Source organism: Rattus norvegicus, chromosome 10 (genome assembly GCF_036323735.1).
Source record: "Rattus norvegicus strain BN/NHsdMcwi chromosome 10, GRCr8, whole genome shotgun sequence".
Taxonomy (NCBI): Eukaryota; Metazoa; Chordata; class Mammalia; order Rodentia; family Muridae; genus Rattus; species Rattus norvegicus.
In genome coordinates, this window is record NC_086028.1 from 47,137,859 (window position 1) to 47,164,707 (window position 26,849).

At 45.8% G+C, this 26,849-nt stretch overlaps 1 protein-coding gene and 1 long non-coding RNA gene across 5 annotated transcripts in view; one reads left to right on the top strand and one right to left on the bottom strand.

Annotated features, from left to right (window-relative positions):
• The first annotated feature begins 492 nt into the window (after positions 1-492).
• The window catches only part of Specc1 (sperm antigen with calponin homology and coiled-coil domains 1), a 273,961-nt gene continuing 247,604 nt past the window's right edge, over positions 493-26,849 (top strand). Inside the window, exon 1 of one of the 3 annotated variants that reach the window (XM_063269013.1) lies at positions 493-640. Coding sequence is in view for 1 of the 3 variants with exons in the window: in XM_063269014.1 (XP_063125084.1) it covers positions 12,601-12,770 (170 nt within the window). In the remaining 2 variants the exon portion in view is untranslated. Of the gene's footprint in view, positions 641-12,600; positions 12,771-26,849 lie in introns of those variants that run through there. The other 2 variants (NM_001039017.1, XM_063269014.1) reach the window with 2 other exon arrangements.
• LOC134480803 (uncharacterized) lies at positions 8,698-17,240 on the bottom strand. Of its 2 annotated transcripts, none has more exons than XR_010055651.1 (3): positions 16,296-17,240; positions 12,623-12,820; positions 8,698-10,451 (listed from the first exon to the last, which is right to left on the bottom strand). It is a non-coding gene; the product is annotated as an uncharacterized LOC134480803 (long non-coding RNA). The 2 variants fall into 2 exon arrangements; XR_010055652.1 differs by having other exon boundaries at positions 12,426-12,820; positions 16,296-16,432.

Here is a 26,849-nt window from a genome sequence, read left to right on the forward strand (position 1 = left end):
GAGTTTGAGGCTAGCTTAGTCTGCAGAGCGAGTTCTAGGACAGCCAGGGTTACATCCAAGGTTACAAAGGGAAAGGAGAAACCCTGTCTCAGAAAGAGAGGGAGCGGGAGGGGGAGAAGGAGAAGGAGGGGAGAAGGAGGGGCGGGAACCCAGAACAGACTGGGTTTAATACCAGCACTTGGAAGACAGAGGCAGGTGTATCTCTCTGAATTCAGGGTAGACTGGTCTATAAAGTGAGTTCCAGGATAGGATAGCCTTGACTATATGGAGAAACCCTATTTTGACACCCCCCACTCTCCCTACCTCCCAAATAAAAATGGAACAATAGTCTAAAGTGCGGAGAGGGACTTTCTTTCTTCTCCAGTGATATGCTCCTTCATCGACTGCCCATCAATGGAGGTTGGGCCAGTGAGAACACAGGGAAGACTTCCAGAAAGAAACAACTAGATGAGAACGGAGGCTCTAGGACTACATCTCCCAGAAAGCCCCGCACTGGCGCGCGGGCGCCCCCTGGACGTGGCCAGCAGGAAGGCGCCGGCGGGATCGCTAGGACCTTCCCCAGAGCATCCGTGAGCTTGGAAAGCCGCGGTAGCTGCGGGCTGCGGCGGCGCGGGAGTCCTGTGCGAGAGAACCACGGCAGGTGAGTTGGAGTCCGGGCTGCTCGGTCCTCTGTTTCTCAGCTGCCTTGTCTCAGGTCTGGCGAACAAGACGGGGTGCAGGAGTCCTGGCTCGGGGACGTGGGGCTGCCCTTCTGGAAAGACGCGCTGCGGTCCTGGGTACCCAGGCGGAGGGCAGCGCAGGAACCGCGCTGCAGGTGGGAACCGCAGGTGGCCGGCCCTTCCCTCGGGCCGCGGGTTTGGCGCAGCAGCCTGGCGCGGGGGCCAGGTGGCTCAGCCGGCTGTGGCCCTGGGGAGCCCCAGCCCTCCGGACAGGTGTGTGCGCTTCTGCGGGACTCGGGTGCCCCGGAGTATTCGTCCACAGAGCTGCTGCGCCGCGGTCCAGATGATCGCCTAGGGCTCGGGCTGAGGGTCTCCAGGACGCCTCGGAGCGTGGGGAACTGTGTGGATGCTACTGCGTGTCCCCGTGGTGCGCAGCCTAGTGTGAGCGCAACAGTGCCGGTCTCTTTTCCTTAATGCCCTTGGAACAAAATTAGTGTTATGTGTTTTTTTTTTTTTTTTAAACAAGTTTGACTCTGAATATCTTAGTTTGATTTTTTTTTTTTTTTTTTATGGGAGCTCCATACGCCAGCACGCAAGTTTATATAATAAGCAGTATACGCTTTGCGGGGGGGGGGGGCGGGGGGGGATCCCATTGAAGGTGCTCTTCCTTGCCCTCTATCGGATGAATTATGTCGAACTGGTTGACATGGGTATCCTTTAGTAACTGAGGTGGCTGGAGGCGAGAGATAAAATGTTTTTGAGTGAAGTCACGACCGAACCCTTCTGATCAGTTTTTGGTTTCATAGATTTGGTTATCCAGTTTCAAACACGGTGTTATTTCAACGTTTAAGACGGAGTTGGAGGGTGGAGACCGAGGGCTGTCAATCCTAATACCCTAGTCTACGGAAAATAGCTTTGCATGATTAACTCAAAGCCATCAAGTTTGCTTATTGATTATTTTGAGACAGGGTCTTGCTAACTATCACAGACGAGCCACCACACCCGCAGTCATTTTGTTTGTGTTTTTGAGACAGTGTATCCCTAGGCAGTTCCGGCAGGTCTGAAAGTGCTATGTGGCCCTGGACCCTCCACCCTCTGAGCATTGGGAATTTCAGGAGTGAGCCACACACTTGGCCAAAGAAAGCATTTTTAGAGCCAACTCCGCGGCGAATCAGTTTTAGTGGTAGCTTTTAAGTTGACTTGTGAATATGCTAGGTAGATAACTTCATTGTTTGTTAAGAAGCACCATAGGACAGTTCTGTCTTGTTTGGTTTTAGGGAAATGTTCCCCTGTCTTTCCTGCAAGTGGGCTCTGTTGTGTTAAATGTATTTCTATTCATACCTGATTTCTTAGAGTTTAAAAGTCAGAGAAGGCTAGGTTACCCTCCCCCATACTTTTGTACAGCATGCAGGTTTCCTTCTTTAAAATTTCTAGCACATTATTATTTTGCTGGCTTTCCTCACTAGACTCCTATAATACTTGAAAATGATTTTTTTTTTTTTTTTGGAGCTATGCATGGTGGCTCATGACTGTAATTCCAGCACTCCAGACTCAGGCAAGAGAATGAGCTTGGGGCTAGCCTGTGCTACATGGCAAGACCCTGTCTCAAACAAATAGTAACAACAAAACAACAACCGAAGACAAACAGAAAAACCCAGTCCCAACCCCAACAACAAAATCTCACCTAAAATGGATGTTTGGTTTGTTTGGTAGATCAAACACTAACGTTTTCTTCAAGGTTGGTAAGAAAGAAGCTTTGCTGGGAAGTTTTCCTCCTCCCTGAAGTTAAGCTTGTGCTGTTCACAGTGATCCTGCTGGGAGCTTCTGATCATTTTCTGTGCTTTGGACAGAAGAATGATCTGTTCCTTGAAGTCTGGCAGAAATTGCCTACAGACTGCCCAGGCTGCTGCTGGCATGTTTTAGAAAGCTGACAGCAGCACTCAACAACCTTCTCTCTCACTTGTGTCAGTGACCATTGATTGTTTGCAGCCGGCCTGTTGCTCTAGTCATTTTGATACTCATTATTGTCTCAGGAAATCATGAGCATTATTGATAATCAGACTCTTAGCCTATGGTACTTGCTCTCAGTTCATACATTTATGATGAGTTATTATTCTTATTAATACCAATGCTTTGTGGCTTCTCTTTTCCATCCATCCTCTTGTTAGTGTGTAATAATTGTACAAAATAATGGCTTCCACGTATTTTCTTGCATGTATATGAAGTACTTTGGTCACACCCACCTTTTTTTTTTATTGGTCAGTCTTACTTATGATTGCTTCTTTCCTGGACGGTTCCAAAGAATCCGCTTTTGGACTTACTGATTAATGCTATTATTGGTATCTTCCTATGTTACCAACTTCTGTTATTAAACTTTGATTCTTTCTGCCTATTTGAATTTATTGTGTTCATGTTCTGGTCCCTTTGAAGTGAAAGCGCGAATCCTTTATTCAACTGTTTGGCCCTTGTGCAACGAAGGTCCAAGATGTCCAATTTTGCCCTGTGGCCTGAGCTGTATTTTTACTTTAACCCTGGGTTAGGCTTTGCTGCTGCTGCTGCTGCTGCTGTGGTCTTGTAAGATGGTGTTCATCACAGTTAGCAAACTGACCTACCTACCTGTCTGCCATTCTCCTGTTTTCTGTCACACACTGTCATTGTGAGAGTATTTTCCTTCTCCTTCAAATACACTTTTATTTTTCTTTTTTTCGGAGCTGGGGACTGAACCCAGGGCCTTGCGCTTGCTAGGCAAGCGCTCTACCGCTGAGCTAAATCCCCAACCCCTCAAATACACTTTTAAAAATCTCATTCAGTCACGATAAACTGGTGATAATATCTGAGAATACCTTTATTTTGTCTCCACTTTTGGATTTGGCTTTCCCCAAGTTCCCTTTTAAAACTAATTTTGGAGGTGTGTGTGTGTATGTATGTGTGTGTATGTGTGTATGTGTGTGTATGTGTGTATGTGTGTGTATGTGTGTGTATGTATGTATGTGTGTGTATGTATGTGTGAGTATGTGTGTGTGTATGTGTGTGTGTGTGTGTGTGTGTGTGTGTGTGTGTGTGTGTGTGTATACGGGAGGACACCTAGTCAGACTCAGTTACCTGCTTCTACCATGTAGGTCTGGGGATGGAGCTCAGATCAGCAGGCTTTGCAGCAGATGCCTTTAGAGCTGTCTCGCCGATCTCTGCTTTAACCCACGAATATTTATTTTGACTACTAATAGTTTGGGCCTTCCTGTCTTATTTTGTTCTGTTGCTTATTTTTATTTATTTCTAGTTGCCGCCCCTTCTTTTTCCCACCCACCTTTTGCTTCAGGTTTTTTGTTTGGCTTTGCTTTGTTTAGTTTTTTGAGACAGGGTCTCACTATGCCATAGAACTCATAGAGGTCCTAAGCCCTGGGATTAAAGTACATACATCGCTGTGCCTGGCTAGATTGAGTTTCTATTCCATTTTTATCTGACTCAAGACTTGAAGTTAAATATATTCTTCTACTCTATATATGGTTAGGCACCCATGGATTTTGTGGCAACTGCTCATTGCAATGCAAGCATAAAGGTATGCAAACTATAAATGGGTATTTCAGTGAATTTTAATAACTGGAACCAGTCCTCAACATAAGAAGCAACGTTTCCTTCGCTCTAGAATCTTCCTCATCCCCAGCATTTTGAGGTGAAGGAGGCACGGCTACCTACTGCAGCTCAGCAGCCTAAGGAGTTGGAGAGTCTTGGGGACCTTGACTCAGGTCCAGCTCAACATTCATGAATCGATACTGAAAAATAACTTCAGGGCCAGGTTTGAACGTTTTATTAAAGGTATTTTAACATAGGCTTAGACTTGAGAAAGAGAGGAACGTAAGACACGCCCAGTTGTGGGTGTGGCTTCAGGAGGGAGAGAGCCCAGATCAGTGTTTTTACAAGTCATGCCTAGGATTTTGTTGGGTTTAAAGTGACTGTCCTGTCACCACGTGGTTCCTGGGGGAGACCTGACAGGTTTACGGTTGATAAGGTTAAAGTCTCGCCCATAGGGATGCAGGAAGGCAGGATGTCTTTACACAAACAAGGTGAAATTTTGCTTGAGATCCTCTGGCAATGGCTGTGGGAAGGGGCGATGGCCTACCCAGCATCCTGTGCGTTCAGGCTGCAGCCTTTGGCAGCCTTTACCACAGGGTTGTTCACCTCTCATGGCTCCCTTAGAACAGCTCATCATGAAGGATAGCCACTGTTTGGATTACTAACTCAGAAATTTAGTTTTGCCTGCTTTTCTGCTTTGTGCTAGTGGAAGCACGCACTCTGTGCCCTTCTGTGCCCGGCTGCTTCCTACCAGCGCTACCTTTGAGAAATCCCTCCATGCCCTTTGGGGAGCATGGGGTAGGTTTACAGGGACATCTGTCCACCCTAGATAGGTCACCAAGAACGAACCAAAGCACCATTCCACTAGGGTCCCCCTTGAGGAACCAATGGGTTTACTGGGCTGACTCAGTGAGGAGTTACTTACAGAGGTGTAGGTAACCCCAGAGCAGCTGGACCACACTAGGCTCCACTCCATTATGGATGGTTGATCCATGGATGGTATTTAATGGATCCCCTCTTTCAACTTATCTTCCACTCCAAAATCACTGCATCTGGAGGAGGGCAGAAAAGAGTTAATAGATGGACTCCCCAGTGAAGACCTTCCCTTCCTCCATCTAAACAGAATACCAAGATCTCCATTCCAGTCACCGTAGACCTGGCTGTCCCGGTACTGTTTTGCTCAGGTGTTGTCATGGCTACCAGACTGTGTTAGTCTCTGTTCTAATATGGCAGGGAGGTGAGCACATTGTGCATAGAGGAAAAAAGCCTACTACACACACATGTGTGCACATCCATAAAATAAACAGCCATTCTGCTATGACCGATGGGGGCAGTTTGTAGTTTTAGACTATTGAAGACAGCGTTCTAGTAACTGCCTTTTGTGGGATAAATGTATGCATTTCTGTTGATCGTGAGTGGATCTAGGAGTAGAATACACTGGGTGTGAAGAGGCCCAGTACCCACTCCCACCCTCTTTATCTCCCCTCACACTAAGCAAGGCCTCTCACACCAGTTACACTTCCTGCAGAATGCTATCGGTGTTCAACAGAGCTGTGGTGTGAACATGCTGTCAGAAACACAGACAGGCAGGCTTGTGTCTTTCCCCAGTGTCAGGATTTACTAAATAATAATCAGTTTGCACAAGGATGGCATTTTCACTGGCAGTAGATAGCCCTGGCTGAGCCAACCAGAGTCTCTATTTCCTTTCTTTAAAAAACCCAAAAAACTATAACATTTTATTTATTTGTGTGACTGTATGGGAGTCAGCTCTCTCCTACCATTTATGTCCTTAGGATGAAACTCAGGTGGCCAGGCTTGATGGTAAGGGTAAGCACTTTTACCCATTAGGCCATATTATTCCTAGCCCTCACTTTTTAAAAATTATTTTTGCTTTATTTTATGTGTATGCATGTTTTGCCTGCATGTATGTTTGTGTGCCCCGTGCACACTTGTTACCCATGGAGGCCAGAAGCAGGTGTTGGTGTCCCTGAAACTGCAGTTACAAATAGTTGTGAGTCACCGTGTGGGAGCTGGAAATGAAACTTTTTTTTTTTTCGGACCTGGGGACCAAACCCAGGGCCTTGCGCTTGCTAGGCAAGCGCTCTACCACTGAGCTAAATCCCCAACCCCTGGAAATGAAACTTAGTCCCCTGGAAGAGCGGTCATTCTGTGGAATCATCTCTCCAGCCCTGTGCTGGAAGACAGAAGATCAAGTTGACCATGTCAGCAGTATATACTGAGCTGAGCTGAAGGTCTGAGACAGTGGGGAGTCCTCTGCCTTTTGGACCCTTGACACACTTCACAGAACAGTCAGATGGTGGTGGTGGGGTTGAGGTAGGGGGATTGCTTGAGCCCAGGAGTTCAAGGCCAGTATAAGCCACAAGGATTTTCTGTCCCCCAAATTCAAAACAACAGAAACAAAAATCCAAAGCAAACAAAAATCCCAAAACACATGCAGAGACACAACCAGACAAAACAAAAACAGAGCAGAAAACCAACAGCATGTGCTAGGGATGTGGCTCAGTGGTAGACTACTGTCTGACATGTGGGAAATATGGTAAATAAACCCCCAGCAACCTCTGAAGCAAAGTGTGGTGATTCTTAGTGTTTGTAACCTGAGAGGTTTTTCTCCATCTGATGAGAAGCCATAAGTTTATTAATGTTGCAAACCGTTCAGGTTTCAAGCCATGCTGAGACCCTCTGAAACACTATCAAAGGATCCTTGCTTTCAGATGGTTATATTGTTATCTGCAGTGTTTACGGCCCTTTTGCTCTCTCTCCATACATTTGCTTGTTCTCTCTCTCTGTCTGTCTCTGTCTCTGTCACACACACACACACACACACACACACACACACACACACACACGAGTTTTCACTAGCCTCTTCCTCTTCGTTCTGCTCATTTTCTTGTATGTTTAAAACAGCTTTCTCTTCAACTTTGGGTTTCCCAGCAGCTGCTAACTGTGCTTGCTGAGATGAATTATCTTGGCTTCCCCTAACATTACATGGGTATCTAAAGCAGGGCTTGTGTGGCCATCTGGTTTTGTGATGACAAAGAGAATACTACTCTTAGATTTCCAGATGTGACTCTGGTAATGCCTGTAGGCTGTGAAAGTCCCAATCTGGACCCTGTCCTCCTTGCTTTCCTTTCACACTGACTCCCTTTTCTTCATGGACTTTGGCTGCCAGCATCTGCACTCCTGTAGAATCTCGTTCTTCATGCCTTGATTGATACCTATCATCATTGTCAGATTCTCTTCCAGACTCAAGATGTCTGTATTCAAGCAAGAACTTGCAGGAATTCAAGCATAGACCCAAGATGTCTGTGTTCAAGCAAGAATCCAAGCAAGAACGACTTGTCTTGGAATTTGATGGTTCTCGTTTCCTTGCCTGTTCCGTTTACTGGGGCTTCCTCTCAAGACTGCTGAATTGTCATGTGCTGTTGAGTGGGCTTGTGTTTGGAGTGTTTGGTGGACTGTGGGTGACTCAAGCTGTGTGGGAAGGTTCTGCCACTCCTAGCCTTCCCAGCTGCTGTTTCCTAGTGACTGGGTGGCTGGATTCTATCCTTGTCTCTCTTTCTACACATTTGGAACCTGGATGGTACGATCGATTTGTTTTCACTGCCTGACGGCTTGGTCCCAAGCTCCTGGTGCGGTTTAGTGGTTTGCCTAGATTGTCTGGTTCTGAGGACTCTTGACATTGCCGGAATGCCTTAGGCATTTAGCTTGGCCACTGGCACTGTTTCCTGTTTTCTAGGTTTATTATTGATCAAGTGTTTTAAAAATAATACTTCTGTTATTCTAGGTAATGTGAAGCCACTTGAAAGGCAGCAGGATATGCTTAGCCCATCATCTTGGTCCAAATCTTTTATCCTGAATTTATTTCTCCCGGGACCCAAGGCCACCTGCAGATTTGGTGACTCATTCACCATGGCTCACAGGTCTCAGCATGGCCGTGCTTTAGTTCAGTAAGAGGTCACCAAGAAACATTAAAAGGGGGGAGGTGCACAGAGCCATGTCTGCAGGAGCCAGACCCAGTTTCCAAGAGTCTTCTCTCAGTTGGTTACGAAAGATGTGCTCAATTCCCCAGCAGAGAGCTGTGACCTGATGTCTACCTGGGAAGCTCACTTCACACTCAGTGTTAAGGGAGGCAGGTTCTAGGGATTGGCCATGTAGATTCCTGACATTCATATAACGCATTCCAGCCCAGAAGGAAGCTATATATCCAGTATAGACTAGTGGCTAAAAGCTTGCCATTGGCATGGTGGAATTCATCTTTAATCACTGGGAGGCAGAGGCAGGTGCATCTCTGAGTTTAAGGCCAGCCTGGTCTACACATTGAGTTCCAGGTCTGTCAGTGCTACACTGAGAAACCTGTCTCAAAACCCCTGGAAACAAACACTGCTATGCTCTTACCAGATAGACAGTGAGAACTCTCCCTTCCCAAGAGCCATTCAAGAGTCAATGCTGCCTTTTGTTTACTTTTTAATTTGCACACAGTATAACACATTTCCTTGTGGTATTTTTTACATTTGAGTTTGGTCAAGCCTCCCTGCACCCCTCTCTTGGTTTAAACCCTGCAGTTTCCTTATCTCCCTTGACTTCCTTTACCCCGTCACCTCTTCTCCCTCTTCCTCCCAGGCCTCTTTAGTATTTCCTGGCCTTCACCCACACTCCACTCACTCCCAATAAACATAGAAAAGTGAGAAGCTAGAATCCATATGTGAAAGAGAACACACAGTGTCTCCTGTACCTGAGTCTCCTCACTTAATGTATTCTCTAGATTTCATTTTCTATCTGTTGTGCGTAGAGCTGTAAGGATCTGAAAGCGTCTCTGTGGCAGGATAGAGAGTCCTTAGGGTATAAGCCCAGGAGGCATAGCTAGAGTATGGTAGTTCTATGTGTAGTATTTAAAACAACTTTTATTTTATGTGTATGAGTGTTCTGTCTGTGCACCATGTGCACTCCTTGTGTGCACAGAGGCCAGAAGAGTTTTGGATTGGCTGGAAGTTACAAATGCTTGTGAAACACCACGTAGATTCTTCAGGTTGAACTCTGGCCCTTTGGGAGAGCAACCAGTGTTCTTAACTGCTGAGCCTTTTCTCCAGCCCTGTTTTTGTTTGTTTGTTTGTTTTTGTTGGGTTTTTTGGGGGGTGTTTTTGTGGGGGAGCCTCCATACTGATTTCCACAGTGGCTGCACTGGCTAGCATTCCTACTAACAGTGAAGAAGGAAGGGTTCTTATGTTCCTACACCCTCAGCAAGTTTGCCCTTTAAGGACCCTTTAAAGAGCAGCAGGCTCAGGCTCTGCTCTATTAACTTCTCGGCAAAAGTTTTCTATTTTCTTCAAAGAAACATGGATACAGGATGCTTGGAAATGACTTCTGGGAGATGATCAAGTGTTTTTCACCCCTAAGAAGAGTGAAACATTTGTAACTGTTTAGGTGTAAATGTTAATACTTGCACATATTGGTGCCTAGGTTGGGGGTTATAACTCCAAACATGTTTGGGACTAGAATATGTGAGGGCCTGCGTTTGATCCCTAGCACCAAGAAAAAGCAAAACAAGACACAAAGTATGATTAAAGAACAATTTCTTGACTTGGAAAAAGTTCCATAGTGTGGTGCATGTTGTGCAGAGCATGGAGGAGCCAGCATTTAAAAGAAAAATGATCTCGCCCTTTCTTGGCTACTGTGTCCACAGGGGCACCACACAGCACAGAAGTCACGTGTTTTCCATTGTTTGATTGCCTCTCCCCACCCACTTCATGGTCTCCACTCACCCGCACTTTGGCTCTATCTCTAGTCCTATGACATCTCTCTTCCCTTCTTCTCTGGTCACGTGGCAGACCCCTCTTCCCTTCTGCAATCGTATCTCTCCCTCTGAGCACGATTGCTCAGCCTATTGGGAATTCTTGAGGACTGAGCAGCCCGTCATAGCTGTTGGAGGGCAAGTCTGATCACTGAGGCTTTTCCTGTAGCCTCGCTGTACAGAGAGTGAGCATCCAAAGCCAGTAGCATGCTTGGCAGAGCTGGTAATGGCCTGGAGCCAGGGCCTTGGGGGAGCAGTGGCTGCAGCTCTGGAGCACCCAGCTCTCCCCACCATGAGGGATTGTGGTCATCAGTCCTGGGGCTGCTTTGTTCTCAGTCTTTTTGGTTAGCTTTCACCAGGTTGAGTTGGTCCCATTATATGATAATTTCTGCTGACCTTGTCCCAACTGTGCCCTGGAAATAGAATGTAATTGTACCTTAATAAGCTTGCTTGGCATAAGACACAGCAGCTTCAAGACCTCCAGGTCCCAAACTTACTTGTCTGCTTATCTTCTGATCCCCTGGTCCTCTCAGGACCCTATCACTGAAGGACAACCTGCTGGCCTAGGTCACACACCTAGTTACATGCTCGGGGCTCTTCTGGCTTACAGTTGGTGTTTATTGATGTTAATTAGTAGCACAGCTAAAAGGAAGCAGGAAGCAGTGCTCTCCCCTTTCTGTCCCTTGTTTACCACACACCTGATTTTTGTTTTGTGCTGAGCATGGTGATTTAAAGCTGTAGGCTGACATTGTCTGTGAAGGGTGTCTGGGCTCTGTCTCCAGCAGGTGGTATAATTAAATGTTTGCATTTGAGAGGCCTTTTGAGGTCATGTAACTTAAGTATGGGCTTAGATTGTCAAATCATAATTTTAAAAATCAGTGTATATTAATTGTACAGAGTAGTGGTTTTCTCCTCCTTCCCTCCCTCCATTTCTTTTTTTTTTTAATTTTTTTTATTTTTGCTTTGTGTGCATTCGTGTTTTGCCTGCACATATATCGGTGGTTGTGGGATGTCAGATCTTATGGAACTGGATAGTTGTGAGCCACCATGTGGTTGCTGGGAATTGAACCCTGGACCTCTGGAAGAGCAGCCAGTGTTTTTAACCACTGAGCCATCTCTCCAGCCCTCTTCCATTTCTTTTTTGAGGCAGGGGCGTGATATGATCCCTTCCTACGGAGATCAGGCTGGCTTTGAACTCACGGAGACCCAGCTTGCCTCTTGTAATGGTTTAATGTGCTTGGCCCAGGGGTGGCACTATTAGGAGGTGTGGCCTTGTTGGAGGAAGTGTGTCATTGTGGTCGTGGGCTTTAAGACCCTCATCCTAGCAGCCTGGAAGCCAGTCTTTTCCTGTTTGCCTTTGGGATGAGATGTAGAATTTTCAGCTTCTCCAGTGCCCTGCGGGCCTAGATGCTGCCATGCTCCAGCCTTGATGATAATGGACTGAATCTCTGAACCTCCTGTAAGCCAGTCCCAATTAAATGTTGTCTTGGTCATAGTGTCTGTTCACAGTAGTAAAACTCTAACTAAGACACCCCTGTGTCTGGGATTGAAGTGCTGTTACGGAAGGTGTGCACCACCATATCCACCTCTCGCCTTAAAGTCACAGTGATCTTTTTATGTCTGTTGAGTGCTGGGCTACAGGTATGTAAGACTCCAACTGGCTAAAGTCATTTTTAGAAAGACTCTGAGAATTACATTCCTTCGTGTGTGTGTGTGTGTGTGTGTGTGTGTGTGTCTGTCTGTCTGTCTGTCTGTCTGTGTCTGTGTGTGTGTGTCTGTGCCTTGGCATATGTGTAGAGATAGGAGGACAACTTGTGGGAGTTGGTTCTCTTACTGGACCATGTGCGTTCCAGAGATTGAACTCAGGTTACAGGCTTGCTGGCCAATGTTTCCACCAGTTGGTCCATCTCATTGGCCCAAGTAACAGTTTTCATCGAGACATTTTAATATATATAATACATGATTTTTAAATAATTTTTTCTTACTCCGTTATCCCTCCTTCACTCTCATCCCTTTCCACCTCTCCAACAGTCTCCTCTCTACTTGGGTGTCCCCCACCCTGCCAATCCAATTTGAGAGCAAGCATGCAAAGAAAAAAAGAATGTCTTTCTTTCTTTCTTTGTTTTTGAGACAGGGTGTCCCTGTGTAGCCCTGGCTGTCTGGGAACTTGCACTGTAGACCAGGCTGGCCTCGAACTCAGAGATCCACCTGCCTCTGCCTCCCAGAGCTGGGATTAAAGCACTGTCTGACTGATGATCTCTAATTTCAGATGTTTAAAAAAACATGATTTCACCAGTTCTTTAAAAAAAAAAAAAACAAAACCAAAACCTGATAATATTCCATTGTGCATGTAAACCGCATTTGACAGATGGGCACTTAGGCTGCACCTGTGATTCGGCTATTGCGATGAGTGTCCCTGTGAGCATGGGTAAGCAGATGTTTATGCTGAATGTTGATTTCAATCCTGTCAGACGTGGGACGGATGGGTCACCTCATAGTTCCTGACGCTCCACAATGATTTCCAAAGCGTTTGCTCTAACTTATGTTCCCACAGCGTTCCGTATGGGCCCCTTTCACCGCACACCTTTGCTGACAGCTGCTATTTTTTGTTTCTCTGATGAGGAGCATTCTGACTGGGAGGAGAGGCAATCGGGAGACAACTTCAGTGTACGCATTTGCATTTCTCTCAGGGCTAAAGCCGATAAACATGGCCGGACTGTGTGGCTCAGCAGGTAAAGGTGCTTGTTGCTCAAGACTGATGACTGAGTTTGATCCCCAGAACCTACAAAAGAAGAGGAGAACAGGCTCCACAAAGCTGTCCTCTGACATGTGCACTGTATGCACATATGCTCCCATCATATGCACGCAGTCTCTTACAGTAATAGTGGATAGAATACGAATTAGAAGCATTTTAGAAGGTGATGAACATTTGCTGTATTTATTGCTTTGTGTTCCTACTCTCGCGAAATCAAACGTGTCTGCTTGGTTAATTTACCCATTTCCAGATGGGCTATTCATCCTTCTGGGTTTAAGTTTTTGAGTTTTCTATACCTAATATGTTGAATATGTGTATATTAAATATGTTCTGGGAAAAACAGCTTTTCCCAATAGTTCTGGGAAATTGTATATCCATACCCAGAAGTCCAAAACTATGTTCCTTTCTCTCAGTCTATATAAAAGTCAACTCAGAATGTATCAAAAGACCTGAAACTCGCTCTCTTTTTAAAACAATTTTTAGACAGGGTCTCACTGTATATTTTCCTGGCTGGCCTGGAAATTGCTGTGTAGACCAGGCTGATTTTGAACTCATAGAGATCTACTTGCCTCTGCCTTCAAAGTGCTGGGATTAAAGGCCCGTAACACTACCCAGGCCTTCAGTGACCTTCTGCCCAAAGTCTGACAAACGGAGTTGCATGAAATTAAAAAGTTAGCTGGGTTGCTGGACCATACTTTTAATCGCTAGGAGGCAGAGGCTGGCAGATCTCTGTGAGTTTAAGGCCGATGTGGTCTACATAACAGGTTCCCAGGGCAGCCGGGGCTACATAGAGAGATCCTGTCAATATAGAGAGACCCCCTTCTCTCCCTCAACCCAAATTCTGCCTAGCAAAAGAAATAACTGAGTGGAGAGTCAGCCTATAGAACAGGAGGAAACTTTTGCCATCTGACCTTTGATGGGATTAATATCAACTTAACTTCCTGTTGCACTGCTCTGGGTGTTTACAGACTGTCCCCCGGGATTTCAGACTGTAGACTTGGCAAGCAGAATGACTTGTACTCCCCATGGGAAACAGAATGAATCAGATTCTTGGTCTTAGTGGTTTTTCCCTCTCGTTTTGCTAGTTTCTTCATTCATTGGTTCATATGTTTATTAGTTTCATTTTATCCCTCTGCCCTATCCTTACTCCCACACCCAGCCAACTCTAAATTTTTTTTTCTTTTTTTTGGAGCTGGGGACCGAACCCAGGGCCTTGCGCTTGCTAGGCAAGTGCTCTACCACTGAGCTAAATCCCCAACCCCAACTCTAAATTTTTAAAAAAGATTTATTTATTATATCTGAGTACACTGTAGCTGTCTTCAGACACACCAGAAGAGGGCATCAGATCCCATTACAGATGGTTGTGAGCCACCATGTGGTTGCTGGGATTTGAACTCAGGACCTCTGGAAGAGCAGTCAGTGCTCTTTTTTTTTTTTTTTCTTTTTTCTTTTTTTCGGAGCTGGGGATCGAACCCAGGGCCTTGCGCTTTCTAGGCAAGTGCTCTACCACTGAGCTAAATCCCCAACCCCCAGTCAGTGCTCTTAACCACTGAGCCATCTCTCCAGCCCCCACCCAGTCAACTCTAATATATTTTATGTATACATTTTTATGTTGCATATGTACTGATAAAGGTACTATTCTATGTGCATGGTTTTTATTTTAACACACACACACACACACACACACACACACACACACATACACACACACACACATTTCAGGGTTCAGGATGACAAGCATGCTCTACCACACCTTTAACTTTAAAAGCCCACCAGGCCTAATGTTGAAGACTTTATCCCAGCTCTTCTGCCATTCTCCACCATGTCTGTGCCCTCCCCAGCTTCTCCCGTGGGTTTGGGGTTGCCAGGCCTCTGTGCTTGGTGCTCTCCTGTGGGTAGACATTCAGTTTGCTCCCAGGTCCCACAAAGGATGCTAAGTGAAGCTACCCCATCCTCCTAGGGATTTGTGCAGGGATTGCTTTGGGATTTTGACAGAAGAGAAGTCTTGCCTTATGACGTACACCTTCTGTACCCATAGGTTCTGTAGTCAACGATTCAACTGATTGTGGATGAAAACAAAAAACCAGGACAACAGCAAACCAAACCCCAAAATCCAAAAATGCAAACCCTCAAGACATCCTCTCTGTACTAAGACTGCGTAGCTGTTTCTCCTTTCTTTATGCTTGAAACACAACACCAGTTCCACAGCATTGCATTGTGCCAGCGATGGCCGACAATCTGACACCACTTTACACGAGGGCTTCAGCACCCATGAATCTCTGCATGTGTAGTGGGGCTGGTGAGGTGGGGTCCTCTGTGGATCCTGAGGGACAACTGTGTTAATGTAGCCAGGTCTGCCACCTTGTTCTCCAGATGGCCTCCACCATGCTACCCGCCCCTGAAAGCACCCTAGGACTTCTCCTCCTCTTTTGTCGCTAAGGTCAAGGTTATTTATAGTTTGAGAAACCCTTATCCGAAATGCTTTTAATGCTGAAATAGTTACATATACGGGAGCTATCTCGATGGCAGGAACTAAGTCTTGAAATTCATGTATGCTTCATGCATACCCTGTATTCACCACCTGAAGATGGCTTTCTAGAGTCTTAGTGTGTCTGCCCCTTGCCTGTGAGATGTCTCATTAGATCAGGCGTAGGATTTTCCATGAGTGGTATCATACCAGTACTCAAAAAAAAAAAAAAAAAAAAAAAGAGTTTGGATTTTGGATTTTGTACCAGGGAGGTTTAAACCCTGTAACAATCTGCTAATAAATACATAGTAAATGCCCGCTATGTGGCTGGTCTGAGATCAACACAAAGGATAAGACACAAATACTCTTAAGCTAAATGTCTGGGTCAGGAGGCAGATGAGAGAGCAGTCAGTTACAAAGATGTTAGAAGCCAGGACAGGGTGAGCCCAAGGCTTGAAAGGTAGGAGCTGGGAGCAGGGCATGCCAGAGAACAGGTCCTGAGAGCTGGGGAGGAGCTTGGCGGGATGGGGCAAGGCCTTTTGTGCACTTCACCTGCAGGATCCAGTGTGGCTGGGTGGTGAGTTTAGGGTCTCTCTGGGTTGTTTGACCTTGAGGGGGATTGGGATAGGCGCAAAGGGAACAGTAAGTTGTCAAAAGCTGGACTGTAACAAACAGGCCGGGCACATGAGACTTACGCTTACGCATTTGAGCCTGGCAATGACAACCCTTCTGCTATTATAATGTGTCACAACGTAAGAAAACACAAACGCATCATGACTGGTTTATGATGTAGCAGTAACCCAGGTAGGAAGAGCAGAAGCCCATAAAAGTAAGCCTCGGGGAAGTTTCTGGACGGTGTGTGCACCAGGATCCTGAATATCAAAGGGTAAGAAACCTGGACAACATAGGTCTCCTTCCAGAAATGCAAAATATTTGACATTAGGACATATATTAGTTTAATACAGTATTCTAATAAAAGGGGGGGAGTTTCATAACCATCTCTGAAGGAGCTGGAAGGTGCTGGGTAGAACTTACCTGTCTCATGGCTGGCAGCCTCAGTTTGCAGTGGTCCCTGTTTTCATCTTCGTAGTCATCATCATTGTAGTCATTGTCCTCCTCCTCTTCCTCCTCCTCCTCCTCTTCCTCCTCCTCCTCCTCCTCCTCCTCCTCTTCCTCTTCCTCCTCCCTCTTTTCCTCCTTCTCCTTCCTCCTTCTCTCCCTCCTTTTCACTTTTCAAGGTTTTGCTTTGTTTAGCAGCAGCTGTGGGTTGGGGGGGCACACAAGCCTGACCCTATGTTCCATTTGACCATGGGAGGAGACCCACAGCAGTGCTGGTAGTCCTGGGGGAGCAGCCAGAAGAGCTCAGCTAGAACCATTGGTTTCGAGGCTTTGTGTTCATTTTGCCTTCGGCCCCCTTCGATAGATTTCCTGATGTCCTTCCTCCGGAACTTGAGGCTGATGGTTCTTTCAGTTTTGCCCAAATTTGGGTTATTCAGAATGGCCTGTACACTTTCATAGGCTGAGATGACTTGCAGCTTTTTATTGATTTTTGTGGCCAGGTCCTTCTGCGTCAGGCCTTTGCTCTACCAGGGCCCCATAGGATCACTTTGCCCACCTCCAGGGTCACTCTGCCGTGATGCAGCAACTCTGTCTCTCGGTCTACCTTGGCTGTGTTTTTAGTGATGGGATGCTGCTTGTTCTGGCCAGCAGCCCGTTTCTTGGTTGTCTCCACTTGTCACTTGTCACTGAGCTCGGCCATGGCGCAGCGTGGGCGGCAGTCCATAGGCTGATCCAGCCGATGCTTGTTTGCCTTCTTAGCTTTGTGTTCTCTGTCCGTGTTCATCTGTTCTCATTGCCTCTGTGTGGGTCCATGTGGTTTAGGTTACTCACCCTCCCTGGTCTAGCAGCGCTGCTCATGCATTTCCATAGAATTTTTTAGCTATCTCGGTACCCCATGTCTTCCTTCCATAGCCGCTCAGCCCTGTGGCAGGCACTGGGGATACAGAGGAGACAATGTGCAAGTCATAAGCTGTGCATCCCTGGATCCTCTGCTCCGTCCACTTCTCTCTCCCCACTTTCCCTCTCTCCCTTTTACTTTTTTCTTTCCCTACCTCTCCCCTCCCTGTCACTTCTCCTTCTCTTTCTCCTATAAACATTATCAACTGCCTTTGGCCAGGCAGTAGGAGGCACCTGTGGAGTTTGGAACGTGTTGGAACATGTTTCCTTCCTAATTTTTGCTTTGGGAAGTGGTGCTCAGGTAGTCTCAGCTGTAGCTGTAGGATCCCAGTATCATTATCATCATCACCACCACCACCACCACCGCCGCCGCCGCCGCCGCCACCACCACCACCACCACCGCCACCATCATCTCCTCCTCTTCATCAGCATCATCACCACCACCACCTACCCCTCTCTTTCTTGGTCTCACTATGCCACACCAACTAACCTGGAGTTTGCTATTTAGGCCAGGGTAGCCTAGAACTCCTAGAAATCCATCTGCCTCTGTAGCTTGAATGTTGGGATAAAAGGTGTGGGCTACCATATATGGCCCTCTCCCCTTTTAACTCCATCCTTCTGCACGTACAGATAATGGAGGCATCCTGCTGTGGTAAGTCCCTGGGCTGGCTTGCCATTCCTTCTTAGCCCTTCTCCAGTCCTGCAATTAGTCACTGTGCTTACTAAGTCCCCTCGCCTGAGCTGCCCCTCCTGAACAGGGTGCAAGATGACGGTTTGAATGCAGCCTGATGTGCTCATAAATCTTATGGGGAAAACAGACATTGAATGACTATAACTTATGTCCATGCAATGATTCTCCTGTGTGTGTGTGTGTGTGTGTGTGTGTGTACATCTGTATATACATATGTGTGTGTATTTGTTGCATGTAGTTTTTGTTTACACCATTTTGTGTTCCTGGTCAGTCACACTCATACATCTACCTGCCCAGGAGCTATCCCAGATCTGCAAATAGAAAACACACACACACACACACACACACACACACACACACACACACACACACACAGAGTCTAGACACTTGGGCGGGTCAGCCTCAGGTATCACTCCTCAAGTGCTGTCTACCTTGTTATATGTACCCCACCTACAACTGCCCCAGTCAAGGTCTCTCACTGTTTGAGACTCTTTGATTAGACCAGGCTTGCTGGCCAGGAATCCCCAGGAACCCTCCTGTCTCTGTCTCCCCAACACTAGAGTAGCAAACAAGTGCCACTATGCTTGACATTTAAACCTGGCAGCATCTGATCCCCTGAGGACCAGAATTATGAATGATCGTGAGCCACCACATGGGTACTGGGCCCTCCACAAGAGCAGCATGTTCTGTTAGCCAGTCACTGTGTGCGGTGATTTGAATATGGTGGCACTATTTGGAGATGTGGCCTTATTGGAGTATGTGTGGCCTTGTTGGACTAGGTGTGTCACTGTGGGTGGGCTTTAGGCCCTCCTCCTAGCTGCCTAGAAGCCAGTCTTCTCCTAGCAGTCTTCAGATGAAGATGCAGAACTCTCAGCTCCTCCTGCACCATGCCTGCCTGGATGCTGCCATGCCTCTACTTCAATGATAATGGACTGAACCTCTGAACCTGTAGGTCAGCTCCAGTTAAATGTTGTCCTTATAAGAGTTGCCTTGGTCATGGTGTCTGTTCACAGCAGTAAAACCCTAACTAAGACACCAAGCCATCTCTCCAGTCTGTGCTTTTGCCTTTTTGTGTAGCTTTGGCAACTAAACTCAGGTCTTCATGTTTGCACAGGGAGCATTTGACTGACAGTTACCTCCTCATTCTCTTTCCCCCTCTCCTTCTGTCCTCTCCTCTCTTCCTCCTCTCCCCTCCCCCTCTCTGCCTCTCCTTTCTTTCTTCCTCCCCCATCTCTCTCTCCCTCTGTCCTCCCCCCAACCCCCAAGCAGGCTTTGCTTTGGGCACAGGAATTGGCCAGAATGAGCGAGTCCAAATGAGGACACAGACATGTACAGAGGGAAGTGGAGCTGATGAGGGGGAAGACTCTGCCTCACAGGAAAAATGGGGGAATAAAATGGTGGCCAGCAGGGCCCCCTCCCCTCTATGGCTTTCATTTTTGTGTGTTTATGTGTGTATACATATGGCGTACATATATGCAAGCCATGAAAAGGGACCTGGGAATTCCCTCCTGACTTTCTGAAGCAGTCAGCTGGCAGACACCTTTATGTCAGACTTCTAGTTTCCAGAGCTAAGAGAAAAGGCATAGCCACCCAGGTTTTGGTACCTTGCTATGGCCGCCCAGCAAATGGATACATCCGTGTCCCACTCTGCTCAGCGCCAGACAGCTGTTCCTCCTTCCATCCCCGCAGATTTCCTTACTCTGCACACTTCCTATAAGTGGGATCAAGTTTATGTTCTCCTCTGACTGGCTTTTTTCACTTGGTAGAGTAATTTCAGGGTTCATCCGGCTGGAGCATGTAGCAGCCTGCCGTTGCTTCATACAGAAAGGTAATATTCCAGCATCTACCACTGAGCTGCAGCCCCAGCCCTCATGTGTGAATATACCACGTTATTAGCCCAGTATCAGTTGGCAGATGTTAATAATGCTGCTATAAGGGCTCATGTTCTTAGGTTGTGGGTGTTTCTGGGTCTCCTCCTTGAAGTGCAGTGGCTGCTCAGATGGGAGCTCTGTGTTGAATCACCTGAAGACCTGTGGGGCACATCTGCAGTGTGACTGTATCATTTTGCAGTCTGCTACTAGTGAATGGCAGGTCTGGTTTTTGCATATCCTCACGTCATGATCTGACATTCCCAGCTGTCCTACAGGGTGTGCAGCGCTGTGGCATCGACTCATATGTTGTTTTTCCTCCCTCCTTTGTTTTCTTTTGGAATGGGTAAATGCCAGGCTGGCCTCAAACTGATGGTCCTCCCACCAACTGGATAGCTGGGATTATAGATACACACTACCATACCTACCTCATCATGGCTTTGATGTGTACTTCTTTGTTTTTCTCACACTTATTGGCCATTTATATATTTTTGATAGAAAACTGTGTATTCCTGTGGGCTTTTGATGTTGTTGGGTTGTAGAACCTCTTTATATATTATGGATATCAAACTCTTGAGTTACATAATTGGCAAATGATTTTTCCATTACTAGTTGTCTTTTCATTCTCTCTCTCTCTCTCTCTCTCTCTCTCTCTCTCTCTCTGTGTGTGTGTGTGTGTGTGTGTGTGTGTGTGTGTGTGTTTCTCTCTCCTCTTGCCTCCCCCTCCCTCTCTGAGAGAAGGCGTCAGTATGTAGTACCACTGCCTGCTCTGGCCTGGAACTCCTAGGCTGGCCTTGATCTCACAGAGATTTGTGCCTGCCTCTCAAGTGCTTGGTTTAAAACGATAGACCATCGTGTCTGGCAGTCCTATAATTCTAGCTCCTACATGTAAGTAATTGGTCCATTTTGAACAGGTTTGTATGATTCTTCTTGATAATTAATTCCATGAGATCAAGGGATGCCTAGATTGAAAGTGCATGTCTGGGTGCAGTAGTGCAGAAATTTTCAGAGACAGAAAGGCTTGGACCTCATCAGAGGTTTAACTCATTGATGAGTAAAAATTGGGAGTGGGGAGCAGCGCATCAAAAATCAATCTCTTCAGATACACTCAGGGCCTTTTGACTATTTAGAGACAAGTTCGTGGTGACTTCACATGCCAGATATGAGAATGTGTATGGCATCTTTTATGTGCAGGTGGATGTATGTGTTTATATGTGCACATGTGTGGATACCAGAAGACTACTATAGATGTTGTCTTCTTCAGGATCACTGTCTGCTTCTGTCCAGACATGGTGTCTTGTTGAACCTTGGGCTCACTGATTTTGGCTAGGCTGCCCAGTGAATCCTAAAGATTCCTGCTCCACAATCCCTCCTTCTCCAGGACTGGGATTACTGATGTGTAGCATCACTCCTGGCATGGATCCCAGGATCAAGCACTTCACCGTCTGAGCTGTCTTACTAAGTCCTAATAGGACTTTCTTAAACCACAGGCATGATCGGCTGCGTGTTTTATGTGGAAGCTTGTGTTCTCTGTCTCCATTGCTAACCCCAGAAGCTCTCCTCTGTGTGACCAGTTCCAAGTGTTCCTGGTGGTCTTTCCCTATAACCCTCAACCCCCAGGATACCCCCTTTTCTCAGAATGTCCTTCCCCACATTGCATGCTCAGAGTAAGACAATAGAAAGCCTGGGATTAGTGGACGTAGGACAGGGCGTTTACAACAGCTATTTGCTCTTCTGGGGTGGACTGGTCAACATGGAGTTGGCATCAGTAAAAAAGGAACCTACAATTACTGTCATGAGCTTCAGATCTTGGCAATGCCAGTGGCTTCTTTCTGGATTGTTCTCAAGGACAAGAGACTCTGGTTTCTGTCAAAGTGGGTTACTATCTCAATGAGGTCTACCTATTCCCAAGCTAACCTGTCTGCTAGGGTGAGTATTCACCTTCTCCATGGGGGCCGATTTTATGTTTGCCAAGGGGTGACTGCGAGGTCAGTGCAGTGGAAGCCCCAGACTCAGCTGAAGAGCGATCTGGCCCAGCCCCCATGGTCTAGGACCATCGTGACAGCTTCTTGGTGTAGTCATTGTGCCCTCTGACCTTCACTGCCCTGTCCTTCGGTTCTACTGGGTCTACTGGCTGAGAAGTAGACTTGGTGGTTACTCTAGACTCCAGTTCTGCAATTGGCTTCAGCCTGTTTCCAAGGCTAGACCTGCCAAGTCCCCAGATCACAGTCAGGAGCAGGGATGAAATGCAGGAACTACTGGAGAGAGGAGCTGTCTTTCACTGTATTGCCAGGTGCTTCTGCTGCAGAATGGCCAGACCTCACTGCAGGCTAAATGTTATAATAATTTTGTTTCCTTTCTGTCTTTAAAAAATGTATTTATTTTTATTTTATGTGCATGGGTGTTTTGCCCACACATAAATTCACTACATACATACAGTGCCCTAGGAGGCCAGAAGAGGGCATCAGATCCCCTGGAATTTAAGTTACAGATGATTATGAGCTACCATGTGGATGCTGGGAACCCTGATCTTTGTGTATTCTTATTAGTGTGTGTGTTGTGGTGGGGTGGGGAATTAAACCAGGACCCTGTTCATGCCAAGTACATTCTCTACCACTGGGCTACACCCCTGTGGTCCAACAAGTGCCTTTTCTGCATTAATTGAGGTGATCGTGTCAGTCACCCTGTTTAACACGTTTATATGGTAGATTATATTTATGGATCTTTAAGTACTGATCCAACCCTTCATTTCTAGAATAAACCCAGTACATGGTTAGTTTATGTTTTGCTTTCATTTGCTGATACTGTTATGGGATCTGTGGAATTTTGTGTTTTATCTGTGAGAGCCATTTATGTTTTCATTTTTGTATGGTTCCTATCCAGTTCTTATAACATGGGATACTAGCTGCATAACACGAATCACATGTTCTGTTTTCTTCTGTTGTCTCAAGAATTCCCAGTAGACAGTGAATCAGTGAATTCTCCTTTAAACATGACAGAAGTTCCTCAGTGAGTCTCTTGGCTCAGAGATTTCTTAAATGGGAAATTAAGAATTTAATTTCAAGAAATTAGTGTCCTAACAAAACTTTTGTTTTCTGAAGATATTGTATATATCATACAAATATTATATATAATAAATAATATATAAATTATATATTAATATACTTTATATTAATTTATAAATTATATCATAGAAATATATAATATAAACCATCTTGGTATAGTTACAAAATCATTTACTGTTGTTTTTATTTGTTAGGGAAGGGGCATAATTACCTAATGTGTCATCTGTAAAACTTTAAGGTTAATGTTTCTATTTTAAATCACACTCTCAATGTCTTAAGATAGTTATAGGAATTTCCAAATGACCTTTCCCCTGTTAGGTGAGTCAGTCATTTGTTTTTAACTGGAATTAGCCTGTTCCATCTAAGTCATCAAATTGATACACCAATCGGTTGCTCTGATCTCTTATCTTCCATACAGAAGTCTTAGAATGAGTTTCTCTCTGGTAATAGTAACCCTTATCTTTTCTCTATAAGATGTTTTCCAATTTTATTGATCATTAAAGAATTGGCACCTTATCTCATTATTTTTTCTGTTCTCCGATTTCATTCACTTTTTAAAGTATTTTCTTCTATTTGCTTTGAGTTTATTTGGTTCTTTCTTTCTAGATTCTCGAGGCAGGGCTGGGATTGCGGTTAGAGGCGCACATCTTTGTTGAACACTCTGTATTGCTTTGGCCATGCCCCACACATGCTCTAGGGGGTTCTGGGACTTTTCTTTGAAGTCTATTTTGTTAGTTATCAACTAAGCTACCCTTCTTTCTTCATGAATAATGCAGAGACAGCTACCCATTCTTTATTTTCATCCACTCTCTGATGTTTAAGCTGAGTTTCTTACATCTTGCTTTCCCTGTTTAAACTGTTTATGTTAGCAAGCAAAGTTTCCCCCAGCATCTTCATCCGTTTGTGCCCTTACACTTTGTTTTCCACATTCCTCTTTCCATCCCCACCCCGGCTGCTTCCCTCTCTGCTTTCTTACTACATAGTTTACATAATTGCCCTTGCTATTTCGCACCTCCCTTAAGAGTCCTTCGTTCTTTCATGATCTGCTTTCTAGTTCATGCTTCCCTAACATGCATGCATACCCATGCCCATATACCAAATTTAAATTCAGTTTCCACATAGGAGGGGAAGGGTGGTATTTGTTTAAACTTGTTTTTAAATCTGCTTTTCTAACTGTTATCTTTTTAGGTCATTTCCTCGTTCATATGTTGACAGTTCAGTAGGGCTTCCCTCTACCATGTCTTTTCATTTAAATCTTTGTTCTTGGATTTCCATTTTAATGTTTATTTTCTTTTTCTTGCCCTCCTGTGAACTGTTTGGGGTTTTTTTGTTTGTTTTGAGACAACGTATTATGTAGCCCTGGATGTCCTGGAACTCTCTATGTAGATCAGACTGCCCTCAAACTCAGAGATCTGCCAGTCTCTGCCTCTTGAGTGCTGGGTTTAAAGTGGTCCTTGGGCATTTTAAAATTTTATGTGTACACGGGTTTTGCCAGTAGGAATAGCTGTGCACTGTGTGTGTGCAGTACCTGCAGAGGCCAGAAGAGGGCGATGAATCTGCTGGTCCTAGAGTTACAGAAGGTTGTGAGCATCCCTGTGTGTGGGGCAGTGGACTACGCCAGGAAACTTGGTAAGGTTGAGCGGGTTGGAAGCCCCAGAACCTCTGGAATGATGGTAGGAGCTTCAACTGCTTCCCACCAGGTCTATGTCATTTGACCACAGCCCCCCATGGAGATCCTGGCCATCCGTCATGTAAGGGGAGCACCCCAAAGTCCCTCTACATGCAGATGAGGCATCCCTAACATCTCAGACCAAGCCAGTAGAAGACATCTGCTGTCAGACCCCAACCCATGCCCAAAATGTACACAAGATCCTATCCAGAAGGAATAAAGGTGTGAGAATTAGCCCATCACCCGAGAGCATCTGTCCCCTCAGAGCCATAACACTTCTGGGGAAGAGAGCGCTCTCCTGGAAAAGCTGCTGGAGGCTCCTCTGCACCTTGCTTGCTAGCTGAGCCTTCCACAGCTGACTCTACACAGCACAGCCCTCTCTCTCACCATAGCTGAAGGCTCCTGACGGGCCAGAGATTTCTGCAGATAGAGTCTGGTGTACAGACTGACACATAGGGTTGCTGGGACTCGAACCTGGGTCCTCTGGAAAAGCGTCAGTGTCCTTAAACCATTGAGTTATCCCTCCAGTCCATGTCTGAGTTATTCTCCATGGACTCATTACACAGCAGTATTCGTAGTTGCTGTGTCTATAGCCTTTGTACTTAACATATCTTCCCCTGGTGTCATTATTTTGTTACTGCAGGGATGTGTGGGAACTTCACGTCTCTTTCCCTCCCCATTTATAATGCTATACACGAGTTTAGAAGCGCGTCAGGGTTGTGATTTTTGTTTTTTGTTTTTTGTTTTGTCTTGGTTTTTTTTTTTTTTTTTTTTTGCTTCAAGGGTTAAATGCCATTTGGAAATCTTGTGTTAGAGATTATTAAATTGTGGATATACTTTGTTTCCTGCCATTTCTCCCTTCTATATACTCTCTATTGTTTCTTTCTCACTGAGTGGGTTTTGTGTTGCACTCTTTTGTAGGGGGTTATAGGTGGGGGTACAGCCCAGCACCACATCCTCCCCAGAGCCTCCCCTTTAGGGCAGGACTTCTGGCAACCCATTCTCTGTTTTCCCTTATTGGAGACAGCCTTGATTTCTCTTTGATTCCTAATGGATACTTTCACAAGCCCATCGTAGGGCTCTGGCTTGATGGGTCTTTTCTTCCAACATTGGAAGTGTGTTGCTTCCTTCCAGCCTGCAGTTCCTGTCGGCTGTCAGCCACCGATGCGTTGTTTCTTCCGATAGTTCAAGCGGGGTTGTCCCGTCTTTCTTTTCCTTCTTATCCTCCTCTGACCTGTCTTACCGTGGGCCTCTTTGGGCCTTCCACTTGTGCTTTAGCATTTCGATGTACAGGGTCCTCTCTTGTCAAACCTGGGATGTTTTAGCTGCTGTACTCTGGTTCGTAAGGGCTCTGATCTCCTTGTCTCCTTGTTCTTGGACCCTGATGTCAAGTGTCAGATCCTTCTTCTGGTCCCAGCTGTTCTCGAGGCCTTTCTTCCCCACCTCCTTGTCTCCCTCTTTCATCAGCCTCTGTTGCTCATGGTGGCTGAGGTCCGAGGAAGATATTCAAGTTCTCCGATCATGTCCTGTGGCTCCTCATTCTGTGTCTGTAGATGCTCCTTAGAATTGGTTACTTCCTGCTTCAACCATAAAAATTTTCATTTTAAAATATACATCTTCCCTTTTTTTCTGAGACCGTCTTTCATTCGTTTGAGTCACATTTGTAACTATGAGGCCTTTATTTTATTTGTGGTGTTTTGAGACAGAGTCTCACCATGGCTTGGGGTAGAACATATTATGCACAGTTGAACTCAGAAATCTACCTGCCTCTGCTTCCCAGGTGCTGGGTTAAAGATGTGCATCACCGGGCCCTGCCTGGGACATTTTCTGGTGGTTGCTTTAGGATTTGTCAGGTTCCTTTGTGCAGGGTTGATTTTTATTAATTGTCTCTCTCTTCCAGTCTGGGACCTTCCTGGATCTCGGTATGTATGTTTGTCCTTTGAAATGTGGACATTTTGAGAATGAATTAATTTTCTTTAAAAGGCCACGCAAGTTTTCCAGTAAAATGTCCCCCATCTCCCCTTGCAGTGTTTTGATCTGACAAGAGGTTTCAGGGGTGATGCCTGCCTGTCCACATCTTCCTTGGAAGCCCAGAGTGTCAGGCAGCCCAGTGGGTTTGAAGGTCAGCTTTGATCATGGCTTCCCCTTTACAGTTAATAACGTTGGCTGTGGGGTGAAACTTTGATATTATGTGAGTGTGCTTTTCCACGACCATCATCGATGGTTTTGGCATGTCTCAGTGACTATGTTACAGTTGCAACATGGTGATTTTTTTTCCTAATTCTATTGTTTTCTTTACATTTTTCAGGTACTATTCTGTAGGTTAGAAATCCCTGTCCT